Source organism: Bufo bufo, chromosome 9 (assembly GCF_905171765.1).
Source record: "Bufo bufo chromosome 9, aBufBuf1.1, whole genome shotgun sequence".
Lineage (NCBI taxonomy): Eukaryota > Metazoa > Chordata > Amphibia > Anura > Bufonidae > Bufo > Bufo bufo.
The window spans coordinates 212,414,323-212,430,903 of record NC_053397.1 but is presented as its reverse complement, the minus strand read 5'-3'; the positions used below and the strand labels follow the sequence as shown (position 1 = coordinate 212,430,903).

Sequence of the window (16,581 nt, the reverse complement as noted above, 5' to 3'; positions counted from 1 at the left end):
TACATCCTGCTCAAGTCTCAGCTGTATGGAATGGAAATGTATGAGGTCTGGTCTCATCGGGTTGCACCCTTTGGACCTTATGTTAAATGGGTCAGCTGATAACGGATCTCATGTTTGGCTGCTGGGATCCCCAGTGATCGCAGCGTTCAGTTATCCTGCAGCGCCACCACAGGGGGGAATGAAGCATCACATAGGTCTTTAAGTCAGTTGGCTGTAGGGACAAATGCAGGATTTTTAAGAGGACCTGTCACCCCGAAATGCAATGCAATCTGAACTCGCCATGTTATAGAGCAGGAGCCGAGCAGATTAATATACTGTATAGATTTATGGAAAGAGATTCAGTAAAACCTGTAATTTTTATAGTTATGGATTTGCTTTTTCTAACGGCTGTCGGTACACGAAGGAGGAGTTATCAGTGATTGACGGCTATCTCTATGCACACAGTATCTCCTTCCTCCTGTACCAATAGGTATTCACAGAGAGATAAATATATTAAATACAAGTTTTACTAAATCTTTTCCCCCAAAAAATATGTATCAATCTGCTCAGCTTCTCCTAAAGCCCAGACAGGAAGTGTCCACACAAAAAACAAACCACTCCCGTGTCAAGTCCTGCTTTTCCGTGGTTCCTGTCCCGGCCATTTCAGAAGTGTTGAGGTCCCGTGACAGCAGCAGCCAATTACTGGTCACGGAGGTTGCGAGAGATCGTGGCATGCTGGTGCTGCGGACTGTGATCTCGTCCCTTCCAGGCGCTGAAACGGCGGGACTTTAAAGAGGCGAGTGGTGCAACGTACGCCATTCGTGAGAACTGTGTCATTTTATTTGTACATAGTAGATTGCACCTTCCTTGTTTATATATGTGGCATGTGTGTCTTGGTCAAAGGAAAATGCATAGAATATATATATTTTAAATAAAATCTTTATTTGTTTTATAAAAAATACTGTAACATTTTAGAACGCTTCTGTTCAATCAAAAAAATATACAGAAGTACACTTAAAAAAAGCTCTGGGATTTTCAAATGATTGCAAATGAAAAAAAATAATTCTGCGCACGTGGCAGCCCTCCAACATGCACTGCTGTCTGACTACAACGCAACATGGCGGATACAGTAAGGATATGAAGCTGCGGGCTTTAGTATAAGCGGCCTACAAATCTGCACGGGGAACGTGGCGTTTCCTGTTCTATATAAATCTTAATCGCTGTCTAATGGACTGCAGTAAGATTCTTCACTATTTTGGGATGTGCTTGCTGTCGGTGAATAAAAACGCTGTACAGTTGGAGGCAGTAATCCCGTACATAGTTAGGACTCGTGCACACGAACATGTGCCGCCCATGCCAGTATTGTGGCGTGCAAATGGCGGGTCTGCAATATACAGGCATTGACCGTGTGAGCTCTAACACAGATGCGTACTCATTCACTTGAATGGGTGCGCAATCCGCAAGATGCAGAGGTACAGAGTTGGAAGCACTACAGAGCTCTCCTGTGGGATTCCGGTCTATGCTTCCTCAACTCAAAAATATAAAAACTGCGTTCTATTTTTTTTATTTTTTTTTGCGATGCAGACTGAATCTTGCAGATCGCAGACCCATTCAAGTTAATGGGTCCACATGGGCAAATGGCAGCACTCAGCCGGTGATCATGCACTGCAGCCCACAGCACGGGTCACGCCCCTAAGCCTCTTTCGTAGGAGCGGGTTTTCTTCGCGGGTGCAATGCGTGAGGTGAGCGGATAGCACCTGCACTGAATCCTGACCTATTAATTTCTATGGGTCTGTGCACATGACCGTTTGTTTTTCACGCATCATTTTTGCGTTGTGTAATAATCGCAGCATGTTCTAAATTCTGCGTTTTTCACGCAGCCCTGGCCCCATAGAAGTGAATGGGGCTTCAGTGAAAAACTCATTACATCCGGATGCAGTCCTGATGCAATGCGATTTTCACTGATGGTTGCTACGGGATGTTTGTAATTCAGTTTTTTTTCTTCACGCACGTGAAAAACGCGTCAAAACTGGTTGTACCTGCACGGAAAAAACTGAAACACTGAACGCAATTGCAGACAAAACTGACTGAACTTGCTTGCGAAACGGTGCGAGTTTCACTGAACGCCTCCTGATACAATCTGTAACGCTTGTGTGCATGAGCCCTTAGTGTACTTTCACACTAGCGTTGTTAGAATTCGGCAGGCAGTTCCATTGCAAACGGAAAATCAACAGATGTGATATGCAAACGGATTTTATTTTTATTTTTTTTTCCCCCGGATCCGTTAGACTTATTTATTGAAATACTGGATCAGTCTTTCGGTATCATCCGGAATAACGGATCCGGTATTTAATTTTTTCAAAGCTAGAAAGAACTGCGCATGCACAGACAGGAAAACCGGATCCGGCAATTTCCGGAACACTTGGTACCGGATCCAGCATTAATACATTTCAATGGAAATTAATGCCAGATCTGGCAAGTGCGGTAGTGTTCTGGAATTTTGGCCGGAAAAAATACTGCTGCGGTATTTTGTGCAGTCAAATATCGTACAAGGGACAGAACGGAAGACGTCCTGATGCATACTGAACGGATTGCTTTCCATTCAGAATGCAGTGGGACAAAACGGAAGCGTTTTTTTCCCCCGATATTGAGACCCTTTAACGGATTTCAATACCGGAAAAGAATAACGCTAGTGTGAAAGTACCCCAAGTCCTGCTGAGTAAACAGCCCAGACTGATACATTGTAGCAAACTAGCAGAGAGCTTAGTGCAGCTGCGCTCAGAGGATTGTCTAGACCAGATACAGTTGTATCCACTCCCCAGTTGAGAACAGGACTAGCTAGATACAGGATTACTGCCTCTGAATATAAACCAGATGACAGCAAGCAAATGGGGAAAATGGTGAAGAATTAAAACCTACTTCTACTAGCGAAGAACTTTTAAGGACGCCTTCACACACGGCAGATTTTGTTGCTGAAAATTAGTTCTATTCAACTGAATGGGGCAGCAAGTACACGGAGCTTGCAGAAATCTGTTAGGCTCCATTCACACGTCCGTGGTGTGTTGCGGACCCGCAACGCACCCCCTATAGAAATGCCTATTCTTGTCCGCAAGCTGCGGACAAGAATAGGACATGTTCTATCTTTTGCGGACCTGAAGATCGGGCCGCGCTCTGCAAATGCTGACGCTGACGGCACACTGTGCGCTGTCCGCATCCATTCCGTCCCCATAGAAAATGAATGGGTCCGCACCCGTTCCGCAAAATTGCGGAACGGATGCGGACGCGTGAATGGAGCCTAATGGTGAAAGGAACTGATTGGAATTTTCTGCCGCGTGTGATGGTGCCCTTTATAGGGTAGGTTCACATGGAAGATTTTGTCCATGACAAAAAACCTCCACGTATCCCAAGGCGGAAGTTTCTGCCGTGTCTTTTTGCGCGGACCTGCTCTAGGTTTAGCGCCATTGAATGGAGGCAAACCGCAAGCAGGCTGCCGCTATGGTTTTGTGAGGTTTCGATGTAGTAAGAGTGGACCTGTACATTCTTGGTGCGGCCAAAATCCTCAGCCGCGTGAACCTCAGATTCGGCCTGGTTTTTGGAGCGGAAGCCCCACACCCCAAATCCTCTGTGTGAACCTTCTCTTAATCTACAGTAACCATTGCTAACCTAAAAGTAGGAAATTATACCATAGGAGCAACTTAATGATGTATGCATATAACCCCCCTCCTTGAATGGAATGGGTGTCTCTATTAGATTTAAAGGACTTTGAAATTCGTTCGCACTTCGTTTGGTGGTATAAAGCAGAATTGCGTGATGGACCATAACGCAATTCTATGACGCGAACGCATAGCACCCACACTGAATCCTGACCCATCAATTTCAATGGATCTGTGTACATAAGCGTTTTTTTTTTTCACGCATCAGTTCTGTGTTGCGTGTAAAACGCAGCATGTTCTATATTCTGCGTTTTTCACTCAGCCCTGGCCCCTTAGGCCTCTTTCACATGAGCGAGTTTTCCGCGCGGGCGCAATGCGTGAGGTGTACGCACTGAATCCGGACCCATTCATTTCTATGGGGCTGTGCACATGAGCGGTGATTTTTACACGCGTGCAAAATGCATCGCACTCGCACGGAAAAAACTGAAGTACGCCACACAATCGCATACAAAAATAGCACGATTTTCCCACGACGCACCCAATCCGGCCCTCACACGCGAGGCCCGTGTGAAAGAGGCCTTAGAAGTGAATGGGGCTTCAGTGAAAAACGCATTACATCCGGATGCAAAGCGTTTTTCACTGATGGTTGCTAGGAGATGTTGTTTGTAAACCTTCAGGTTTTTTTTTATCACGCGCGTGAAAAACTCATCAAAACGCATTGCACCCGCGCGGAAAAAACTGAACGCAATCTCGGACAAAACTGACTGAACTTGCTTACAAAATGGTGCGCGTTTCACTGAACGCATCCGGACCTAATCCGTATCGTTCGTGTGAAAGAGGCCTAAAGGCATTCCGTCATAGAATTGCGTCATGGTCAGTGGTAACGGAATCCATAACGCAATTCACCTTTTACCACCAAACGAAGTGTGAATGAATTTAATAAGCGGAAATTCGCTCATCTCTAGTATTTACAACAATCAAGAAAATTAAAAAAATGTAAAACTTTTTTTGACCTCCTTAAAGGAAGCTATTGCATGGTGGTGGACAACCTCTGATAGAACATAACATCTGGCCTTGTTGCCCATAGCAACCAATCACAGCTTCCATTTTTCCACAACAGGTTAAAAAAAAAAAAGCTGTGCTCATATTGGTTGCTATGGGCAACAAGGCCACTTTCTCAGAACAGTTTTTAGTAAATGAGGCCCGTTCTATCAATTTTGGCCGGAGTGTCCCTTTACGACTTGACCTTCCAGCCCCGTTCACAGCAGCATTAGTCTCTAAGCCTTTGTTACACGATTATAGACCGTGGGTGGTCACTGCGGCGGTTTGGCCGGAGCATTGTGTTTGTTCAGGATCTTCATCAAAGATTTATGCATATAATAGGGCTTTTCCGCTGAACCGTCGTGTCGCTCTAGATCTTCCACTAGGAGTAAAAATGAATGCACAGTAAGTGACTCAGAAAATATTCAAAAGGAGGGAGAGTGATCCCTCAGATGCCAGTCACCACTAGAGGGAGCTGTGCAGCATACAGTTCATCCATTGAATTCAATATCACAGTATGCAGTAAGCTCCCCCTAGTGGCGGCTGCAGGCAGTCACAATGTGTCGCTTAACACTGTGGGAGGAATTGGTGTTTTATATACCAGTCTGGTGTGGAAAATGCACTTAATTTAGTGAGAAGAGTGCCTGTTAATAAATTTGGTGCATTTTTGGCACTTATGAGCAGGTGTAGACTGCACCATAATTTATGCTACATTTAGGTACATTTTGTTAAGCCCTGTAAATGTAATTAAATGAGGCGTGCGCCAAAATATTGTCTTTTTTTTTGCCTCCACAGACGAAGGGTTTTCCCTTTTTGAACATTTGTGGCATATTGTCCGTGGTGCCACAACTGTTAGGAACAGATCGCATTTCTAGGACCTTCTCCTATCTATCGCCAGAAGGGTGAGCAGCCGCAGCGCAAGTGCAGCCACCCTTCCTCCACCGCTAAGGGGAGTTCTGAAAATAGTCAGATATTTTCAGCCGTCCCTTGGCAGTGAATGGAGCTCAGACCACTATAAGGCCTCATGCACACGAACGTTGTTTGGGTCTGCATCCAATAATGCGTCTCGGATGCGGACCCATTCATTTTAATGGGGCCGCAAAAGATGCAAACAGCACTCCGTGTGCTGTCCGCATCCATATCCTACGTTCTGTGGCCCAGCAAAAAAAAATTGAACATGTCCTATTCTTGTCCATATCACGGACAAAGATAGGACTGGTTTAGAGATGAGCGAAGTTTAATAAAATTTGATTTTGCTGCTTTGCCGAATAAAAAAAAAAAAAATCAGCTTTGTAACCAATTACTTCGTCACAAAGCGCATTTCTTTGTAATCAGTGGGTGCAATGACATGGAGCGGCGATTGCGCCACCCCCCGTCATTGTACCGCTTAGATGCCGCGTTCATACATGATTGCGGCATCTGATAGTTAAAAATGCAGTGTAAAAAAATATATATATATTATACTTACCTGAACCATTTGCTGGCAACGGGCCGCCCGCCGCCATCTTGATTAAAGGTCTGGAGCAAAATCTCGCAAGGGCCACATGCGCATTGTGTATTTTGTGGAACGGAACAGCTAGCCCTTCAACGTCCGTAATGCGGACAATAATAGGACATGTTCTATTTTTTTTGCGGAACGGAAATACGGAAACTGAATGCACATGGAGTCACTTCCGTTTTTTTTTGTAAACCCATTGAAATGAATGGTTCCATATACGGTCTGCAAAAAAAATGGAACGGACACGGAAAGAAAATACGTTTGTGTGCAAGAGGCCTCATACTGCATCAGCAATGTGCATGAGATTGGACTTGGCTGTGGAAATTGACCTGCCGTGCAAATATTGAAATGTGCAGCACATCAATTCCCTGTGTGAGATTTTTGGTGCAGATTTCAACCTTCTCAATGGCAGGGTGAGTGCTGCGGCAAAATCGCATCAAATCCTCAAGTAATACATTCGGATTCTGATGCGGATATATTGCCGAAACGCACATAAATTCAAGCGGAATTTGTGCACATCTACCGTGCCCGTGTGTAGGTAGCCTATGGCGTCCAGGTGTGTGAATATTTTTTTCCACACCCATTTACTTGAAAAAATTTGTTTGGATGGACAAGAATGGTGCATGCAGTTTTCTCTGCATAGGCATGCTCAACCTGCGTCCCTCCAGCTGTTGCAAAACTACAACTCCCAGCATGCCCGAAGAGCCTACAGCTATCAGCCTACAGAAGTTGTAGTTGTGGGAGTTGTAGTTTTACAACAGCTGGAGGGCCGCAGGTTGAGCATGCCATAGACCAGTGGTCGGCAAGCCGCGGCTCGCGAGCCACATGCGGCTCTTTACACACTTTAATGCGGCTCTTCTGCAGGGCTCCAGATGCCATTAGCGACTAGACCCGCCGCCGCAGCTCTGCTCAATACAGCGGCGGGCACAGGAGATGATCGTTCTCAGCAGCGCAGGAGGAGTCTCTCCCTCCCCCCTGTGCTGCTGCTGTCCCCGCCGCTGCCAATAAGAAGAGGCAGGAGGAGGAGGGGAGGGGCTGTGGCCACTGCGCCACCAATGAAGAAAACTGACCTGTTAATACAAATACAGGAGGCGGGTGCCGGAATCAAATAGCCGGCACCCGACCTCTGTGACAGGGAGCTGCGATCCGCTGCAGTTGAGTTAACCCTTCAGGTGCGGTACCTGAGGGGTTAACTGCCGCTGATCGCAGCTCCCTGTCACAAAGGTCGGGTGCCGGCTATTTGATTCCGGCACCCGCCTCCTGTATTTGTATAAGAAACGTTGGTGGCACAGTGCCCCCCCCCCCCAGTATAATAAACGTTGGTGGCACAGTGCCCCCCCCCCCCAGTATAATAAACGTTGGTGGCACAGTGCGCCACCCCCCCCCCCCCAGTATAATAAACGTTGGTGGCACAGTGCGCCCCCCCCCCCCCAGTATAATAAACGTTGGTGGCACAGTGCGCCCCCCCTCCCCCAGTATAATAAACGTTGGTGGCACAGTGGGAAGTGCCAATGAGGGTTAAAAATAATAAAAGAAAATTAACTCACCTCCTCCAGTTGATCAGGTAGCTGCCGGTCTCCTGTTCTTACTTCTTTCTAGTTTCTTCAGGACCTGTGGTGACGTCACTGAGCTCATCACATGGCCCATTACCATGGTGATGGATCATGTGATGAGCACAGTGATGTCACCACAGGTCCTGCGTCCTGAAGAAACTAGAAAGAAGTAAGAACAGGAGACGATCAATTGGAGGAGGTGAGTTAATTATTTTTTTATTTTTTAACCCTCATTGGCACTGCCCACTGCGCCACCAATGTTTATTATATTGAGGGGGGGCGCACTGCGCCACCAATGTTTATTATATTGGGGTGATGGGGGGGGCGCACTGCGCCACCAATGTTTATTATACTGGGGTGTTGGGGGGGCGCACTGCGCCACCAATGTTTATTATATTGGGGTGATGGGGGGGGGCGCACTGCGCCACCAATGTTTATTATACTGGGGTGATGGGGGGGGCGCACTGCGCCACCAATGTTTATTATATTGAGGGGGGGCGCACTGCGCCACCAATGTTTATTATATTGGGGTGATGGGGGGGCGCACTGCGCCACCAATGTTTATTATATTGAGGGGGGGCGCACTGCGCCACCAATGTTTATTATATTGGGGTGATGGGGGGGGGCGCACTGCGCCACCAATGTTTATTATATTGAGGGGGGCGCACTGCACCACCAATGTTTATTATATTGGGGTGATGGGGGGGCGCACTGCGCCACCAATGTTTATTATATTGACCTTGTACTAAGCATTCTGTATTCAGAATGCTATTATTTTCCCTTATAACCATGTTATAAGGGAAAATAATACAGTGAATAGACTTTCATCCTAGGAACCATGCGTGAAAATCGCACTTGCTTGCGATTTTCACACAGCCCCATTAACTTCTATGGGGCCTGCGTTGCGCGAAAAACGCACAACAGAGCATGCTGCGATTTTCACGCAACGCACAAGTGATGTGTGAAAATCACCGCTCATGTGCACAGCCCCATAGAAGTGAATGGGTCCGGATTTAGTGCGGGTGCATTCCGGTATTTTGAATGCCGGATCCAGCACTAATACATTCCTATGGGGAAAAATGCCGGAGCCGGCATTCAGGCAAATCTTCATTTTTTTTCGCCGGAGATAAAACCGTAGCATGCTACGGTTTTATCTTTTGCCTGATCAGTCAAAATGACTGAACTGAAGACATCCTGATGCATCCTGAACGGATTACTCTCCATTCAGAATGCATGGGGATAAAACTGATCAGTTATTTTCCGGTATAGAGCCCCTGTGACGGAACTCAGTGCCGGAAATGAAAAACGCTAATGTGAAAGTACTTTAAAATATTAAGTTTAAATCCCCCCTTTCCCAATTTTACATATAAAATATATAAACAATAAATAAATAAACATATTACATAGCCTTTTTAGTCACCTTGTCACCCCAAAAAATAGCATAGGACTGTTCTATTATGGGCCGAATGTTTCATAAAATGCGAAATGCACACAGCTTTTTTTGTTGTTTTTTTTTTTTTGCACGGTATTGAGTATCACAATACTTTTTTATGGTGACGAAAGCGAATCAAAATTTTGGTTTCAAAACAACCCTACGCCGATCTGATCGGCGTAGCGTTGTCACGATACCAAAATTTTGATTCAGTTTCGATTTGGCAACTAAAAATTTGATTTGGCTCCTAAATTTTTCAGTTCAGGAGCCAATGGCTACTTGGAATTTTTTTTTAGTCTGGAGCACTGTTCTGTGTGCCCGGCGCCCGCTCCCCTCCCTCCTCTCGGGGGCGGCAGCCTGCGGCTGTCCTGCCTACATGTGTGCCGTGCGGCGCTCAGGCCAAAGGAGGCGTCACTGACTGTCAGTGGGGCCGCGGCGGAGGGAGGCGAGGAGGCGGAGCTGCTCTGTCTGCTATGACCTGTAAAAGCTGCCCCTCCAGGCTGGCAGCAGAAGAACACAGTCACAGAGTAACACTGAGGCACGACTTGTTGGAACTTGGCCGACCCTGCTGGACTCTAGTCTGGACTCTGGAGAAGACACCTTAAGGCAGAGCCAGCTGAGATTGGAGCCAGGACCAGACCGACCCCACTCCAGCCAGACCCCAGTGATATATCAGGTACCGACTTCAACATTGTCCCTCATCATGTCACCCCCCCGATGGTGCAGACTCCAACATTGTCCCCCATTAGGGAGCATAATGGATGGGGGCTGACGGCTGTCATGGGGGGCATGATGGCTGACATGGGAGTAATGATGGATGGGTGCTGACGGCTGACATGGGCATGATGGATGGGGTGCTGACGGCTGACATGGGCATGATGGATGGGGTGCTGACATGGGGGGCTGACGGCTGACATAAGGTCATGATGGCTGACATGGGGGGCATGATGGATGGGGGCTGACGGCTGACATGGACATGATGGATGGAGTGCTGACATGGGGGGCTGATGGCTGACGGCTGACATGGGGTGCTGACGGCTGACATAGGGGCATGACGGCTGACATGGGGGGCATGATGGATGGGGGCTGACAGCTGACATGGGCATGATGGATGGGGTGCTGACGGCTGACATGGGGGGCATGATGGCTGACATGGGGGGCTGATGGCTGACATGGGGGGTAATGATGGATGGGGGCTGACATGGGCATGATGGGGTGCTGATGGCTGACATGGGCATGATAGATGGGGTGCTGACGGCTGACATGGGCATGATGGATGGGGTGCTGACATTGGGTGCTGACGGCTGACATAAGGTCATGATGGCTGACATGGGGGGCATGATGGATGGGGGCTGACGGCTGACATGGACATGATGGATGGAGTGCTGACATGGGGGGCTGATGGCTGACGGCTGACATGGGGTGCTGACGGCTGACATAGGGGCATGACGGCTGACATGGGGGGCATGATGGATGGGGGCTGACAGCTGACATGGGCATGATGGATGGGGTGCTGACGGCTGACATGGGGGGCATGATGGCTGACATGGGGGGCTGATGGCTGACATGGGGGGTAATGATGGATGGGGGCTGACATGGGCATGATGGGGTGCTGACGGCTGACATGGGCATGATGGATGGGGTGCTGACGGCTGACATGGGCATGATGGATGGGGTGCTGACGGCTGACATGGGCATGATGGATGGGGTGCTGACGGCTGACATGGGCATGATAGATGGGGTGCTGACATGGGGGGCTGACGGCTGACATAGGGGCATGACGGCTGACATGGGGGCATGATGGATGGGGGCTGACATGGGCATGATGGATGGGGTGCTGACTGCTGATATAGGGGGCTGATCTGAGGTATGATTAACATTGGGGGTCTGATTGGTGGTCTGACCTGAGGTATAATGGAAAATATTGTTTCTGATTATACTCCTCTAAAACCTATGTGCATCTTATAGGGCGAAAAGTACAGTCCTCAAACCAGATCGAAGATATCAGGACCACACAGAGGAGAAGCCAGCTGCTGCAGACAGAACCAGGACCAGGTGAGCTGCGGGCGGGGCGGTGGGAGAAGGGGGTCACCGAGATGTAGCTTCGCTTGTGTTGCCAAAAAATCCTTGCACAGGCTCTGGTCACGTCCACGTGACAGGGCCGGTGCAAAGAGTCCCACAGTACCCGACCTATGTGGATACTTGCATGCACAATATTCTCAATAAAAACTTATTGAAACTAAAAACAGTGTACCATCCTATGTATTTTCGGTTTTAAAAATGTGGCTCTCAAAATAAATTTCAATCGTGGTTTTGGCGAGATTTGGCTCAGTTGAAAAAAAAGGTTGCCCACCACTGCCATAGACCAACAGTCAATGTGGAAAAACTCCTGTGTGAATGTTACTATATCATTTAATGGGTCCAGGTGCAAAGTGGGCGCTGTGCGGAGAGTAGACGGACAGATGAGACTGATCAGGCCAAGCCCATCCGCTTTAGCTAATGGCTGCAGGACAAATCATCCTCTGCATTGTACATCCGGACCATTCAGCCTTAAAGAGGACCTTTCACTTGTATAAACTATGTGAACCGAGTATGCTGCCATATAGAGCGGCGCCTGGGGATCTCACTGCACTTACTATTATCCCCGGGCGCCGCTCCGTTCTCCCGTTATAGGCTCCGGTACCTTTGATCCTTAAGTTATAGTAGGCGGTGTCTTCCCTTGTCCTGTGGGCGTCTCCTTCTCCTAGGCTGCAGCGCTGGCCAATCGCAGCGCACAGCTCACAGCCTGGGAGAAAAAAACCTCCCAGGCTGTGAGCTGTGCGCTGCGATTGGCCAGCGCTGCAACCTAGGAGAAGGAGACGCCCACAGGACAAGGGAAGACCCGCCTACTATAACTTAAGGATCAAAGGTACCGGAGCCTATAACGGGAGAACGGAGCGGCGCCCGGGGATAATAGTAAGTGCAGTGAGATCCCCAGGCGCCGCTCTATATGGCAGCATACTCAGTTCACATAGTTTATACAAGTGAAAGGTCCTCTTTAAGCCCCATTCACACGGACAGCACACGTCCCCATTTATTTTAATGTGTGTATTCACACATCGTTTTTTTACCGCGGTCCGTGTTTTTAGCACGGATGCATGCTTTATTTGGTTTGTGTTCCCGGATCAATCACACCCATTATAGTCTATGAGTCATTGAAAACCACGGATGCCATCAGTGTTTCACGGATCAATTATTTTTCAGCGTCATGAGGCAGGGAAGCGGAGGGGCTGGGAGGCCCGTCCCATTTACCATTTTCTATGCCTGTTTCAGGCGTAGAAAGAGGTTAAAAAGGTAAGACAGCTCGGAAGCGGCCTTACATTTAGGCCTCTTTCACACGGGCGTTGCGGGAAAATGTGCGGGTGCGTTGCGGGAACACCCGCAATTTTTCTGCGCGAGTGCAAAACATTGTAATACGTTTTGCACTCGCGTGAGAAAAATCGCACATGTTTGGTACCCAAACCCGAACTTCTTCACAGAAGTTCGGGCTTGGGATCGGTGTTCTGTAGATTGCTATTATTTTCCCTTATAATCATGTTATAAGGGAAAATAATACATTCTGAATACAGAATGCAAAGTAAAACAGCGCTGGAGGGGTTAAAAAAAATAAATAAATCATTTAACTCACCTTAATCCACTTGATCGCGTAGCCCGGTATCTGCTTCTGTCCCCTTTACTGAATACGACCTGTGGTGAGCATTAATTATAGTTCAAGGACCTGTGATGACGTCACTCCGATCATCACATGGTACGTCACATGATCTTTTACCATGGTGAATCACCATGGTAAAAGATAATGTGACGTACCATGTGATGACTGGAGTGACGTCATCAAAGGGCCTGTTGCTGCACAGAGATCAGATGAAGACAGAATGAGATGCCGGCATCGCGAACAAGTGGATTAAAGTGAGTTAAATGATTTTTTATTTTTTTTAACCCCTCCAGCACTGTTTTACTATGCATTCTGTATTCAGAATGCTATTATTTTCCCTTATAACCATGTTATAAGGGAAAATAATAATGATCGGGTCTCCATCCCGATCATCTCCTAGCAACCGTGCGTGAAAATCGCACCGCATCCGCACTTGCTTGCGGTTTTCACGCAACCCCATTCATTTCTATGGGGCCCGCGTTACGTGAAAAACGCACAAAGAGGAGCATGCTGCAATTTTCACGCAACGCACAAGTGATGCGTGAAAATCACCGCTCGTGTGCACAGCCCCATAGAAATGAATGGGTTGCTATTCAGTGCGGGTGCAATGCGTTCAACTCCCGCATCCGCGCGGAATACTCGCCCGTGTGAAAGGGGCCTTAGACCGGCGCTGGATATGTCGAAGTTATGGAGAGGCCGGGGCCTTTTCACAACTCCGGCGGATCCACCGCCAGCAATGGGGCTTCATTAAAACCGGCGTCTAAAACGACGGTCTTAATAAATGTGCCCAATTGTGTTTTATTATAAAGACCTACAATAAATCAGACATAAAAAGCTATAAAAAAAATGGCTGAATTTATTCTATTTTTACTGTATAAAACCTTTTATAACTCAGTGGAGAAATTTCCAGGACTAAATGTTTGAATAAATTTCAGTTCCAACCCTCCGCCGAGTTACAAAGAATTTGCCGAAACATCCGTCTTACGTATTATAGATTACATACATTCTCAACATTGATAGGATTCTATTCTAAACATTTCATACAATGGAATTTCAATTTCAGAAAATTTAAAACATTAAATCCATCCAATATTTTATTCAGTAAAAGCGATGCCCTAATTATTTACATTGTAACGTAGAAAATATCCAATAATTTAATTATTTTTTTCAAACCACAAGTTATAAAAATGTACCCATTATTATGAAAATGCGAGATCTGAAGCTTGCATAAAAATTGTTTGGCAGAACTGCGTTCCTACAAATGACCAATATGCTTTTCCATAGAACTTTACGTTTCTGTTGCTTGAAACATTTTTGAATATTTTTTTCCCCCACTTCCTAAGTGCACTTATCATGTCAGAATAAAGTTGCTAAAGAGAATCGTGTTTTGACACAGAATGGTCGAGCTTGCATAAAATAAAATAATTGAATACCTCTGGCCCTTTACATCTTGTGTACACAGATAATAAATGACTCATGATTTTTCCTACTAAATTTATTGCATTATTTTGCAAACTGGAAAAAAGGTATCATTTTTAAAAAAGTACCGTATTCCATTACTATAAAAAAAAAGCTAAAGAAAAATAAATACATTAATAAAAATAAATTAAAAAATTACTTAATTTTAAGGGGCCAGTAATATCAACTAACAGTTAGGGCTCATTCATACGGCCGTATGAACGGATCCGCACCCATTCCGTAATTTTGCGGAAGGTCTGCGGATCCATTCATTTCTATGGGCCCTCAAAAAATGCGGACAGCACACCGTTATTCCGAACCGCAGAAAAGATAGAACATGTCCTGTTCTTGTCCGCGGACAAGAATAGGCATTTTCTATTTAGGTAGCAGCCATTGCGGAACGCACATGGCCGGTATCCGTGGTTTGCGTTTCCGCGGCTGTCTGAATGGGCCCTCACTCTGTATAGTATAGAGTACTATAGTTTAGCCCCATGAAGCTCATTTATCATATACATTATGTTTTCAATACAGAAAAAAAAAGCCTTATAAGCTATGTGTACATTAGATTCTGGAAAAAAAAGACATCCTACCAAGGGTAAAAATTCTGAAGAATAATAAAAAAAAAAGGTAACTTCATCTAAACAAAAGTATGTGAACCCCCTAGTGTCACACTGTCTTCAATAAAGTTGAATAGATGATCATATAATATATATATAAACCAGCAACATGTGCCAGAATTTTTTTAAATGTTGTTATACAAGTTCTTTACCAGAATCTTTCAATGATCTAAATTCCTGTCAAGAATAAAATATGTATAAGGCCTCATGCACACGACCGTTGTTTTGCTCCGCATCCGAGCCCCAGTTTTTGCAGCTTGGATGCGGACACATTCACTTCAATGGGGCCTAAAAGGTGCGGACACCACTCCGTGTGCTGTCCGCATCCGTTGCTCTGTTCCGTGGTCCACAAAAAAAATATAACCTGTCCTATTCTTGGACAGGTTATATTAATGGCTGTCCGTGCCGTTACCCAAATTGCAAAATGCAAATCGTAAAACACACAACGGTCGTGTGCATGAGGCCTTGGGCTACTTTCACACTAGCGTTTTTGAAAGTCAATGGAGGACGGATCCGTTTTCTATTGTGTCAGAGAAAATGGATCCGTCCCCATTGACTTGCATTGTGGGGTCATCATGACGGATCCGTCTTGCGCCGCATCCCAGGACGGAAAGGAAAATGCAACATGTTGCGGTTTGCTCTCCGGTCTGGGAACGGAACGGAATGCGTTTTGGAGCATTAAGTTCTGTTCAGGTCAGTTTTGTCCCCATTGACAATGAATGGAGACAAAACTGAAGCGGTTTTTTTTTCCGGTATTGAGCCCCTATGACGGAAATCAAAACCGGAAAACTTAAACGCTAGTGTGAAAGTAGCTTCTTATAGCATAAAATGATTTTTTTTTTAACTCGGCAATTAAGGTAAATTAAAGGGGCCTTTTGAAAATAAATTAAAGGGGGTGTCTCAAGAAGGCATACACCCTGTTCCATCGGCCTTATTAAGTAATACACAGAGGAGTATTCTTCTGCTTGGGACCCCTCTACGTTGGCCAGTGCCGACAGCCGCTAACAAGTGACAGTTCTCTCTCCCTTTGGAGGACCTGGGCCTGGGTTCCCCTTCATTTTCAAACCTAGATTGTAGTACTAGGTTTCCCCAGCAGTGGGCACTGTGCAGACTGGATGACTTGGTCTTCACCATAGAGAACAGTGGGGTCAGACTTTCAAAGAAAAATGAATCTTGCACAGTTCATGTATTCCATTTTATAATTTTGCCTAGTCACAATGTCACTAATAGAAATGTGATATAAATCTGTGCTACGGACCGATGTTTCCTCTAGTGTAAGGCCTAACTGAAAAAAATATAAATCCAGTTGCACCTTATTGAATTTTTACCCATTGCTCATATACAGTAGTGGCAGCCATATTATAGGGTCTATCGATTAACAAGAAACTGGAAGGGGGGGAGGGGGCTGAATGGTTAGTCTTACTTCACTTGAAGGGGTATAGCGGTTTCATGTATACATCATCAATATCCGCTCAGTGGGGGGCCGACTCCCAGTACCCCCACTGATCACCTGCGTCATGTGAGCGCTGCGTCCTCTTCAATGTTTACATTGTGGTGGCGCAGCAGGGTAATTACCACTGCCCACTTAAGGCTACTTTCACACTAGCATTTTTTGCGGATCCGTCATGGATCTGCAAAAACGCTTCCGTTACAATAATA

At 46.3% G+C, this 16,581-nt stretch overlaps 1 protein-coding gene and 1 long non-coding RNA gene across 2 annotated transcripts in view; both read right to left on the bottom strand.

Annotated features, from left to right (window-relative positions):
• Nucleotides 1–4,515: 4,515 nt before the first annotated feature.
• Nucleotides 4,516–16,581, bottom strand: part of SLC44A5 (solute carrier family 44 member 5) — a 149,684-nt gene continuing 137,618 nt past the window's right edge. Inside the window, exon 22 of the mRNA XM_040408662.1 lies at nt 4,516–5,055. Coding sequence (XP_040264596.1) covers nt 4,946–5,055 — 110 coding nt within the window. The 3' untranslated portion in view covers nt 4,516–4,945. The remainder of the gene's footprint in view (nt 5,056–16,581) is intronic.
• LOC120979718 lies at nt 5,062–15,042 on the bottom strand. Its single transcript, XR_005774368.1, has 3 exons — nt 15,032–15,042; nt 8,788–8,791; nt 5,062–5,346 (listed from the first exon to the last, which is right to left on the bottom strand). It is a non-coding gene; the product is annotated as an uncharacterized LOC120979718 (long non-coding RNA).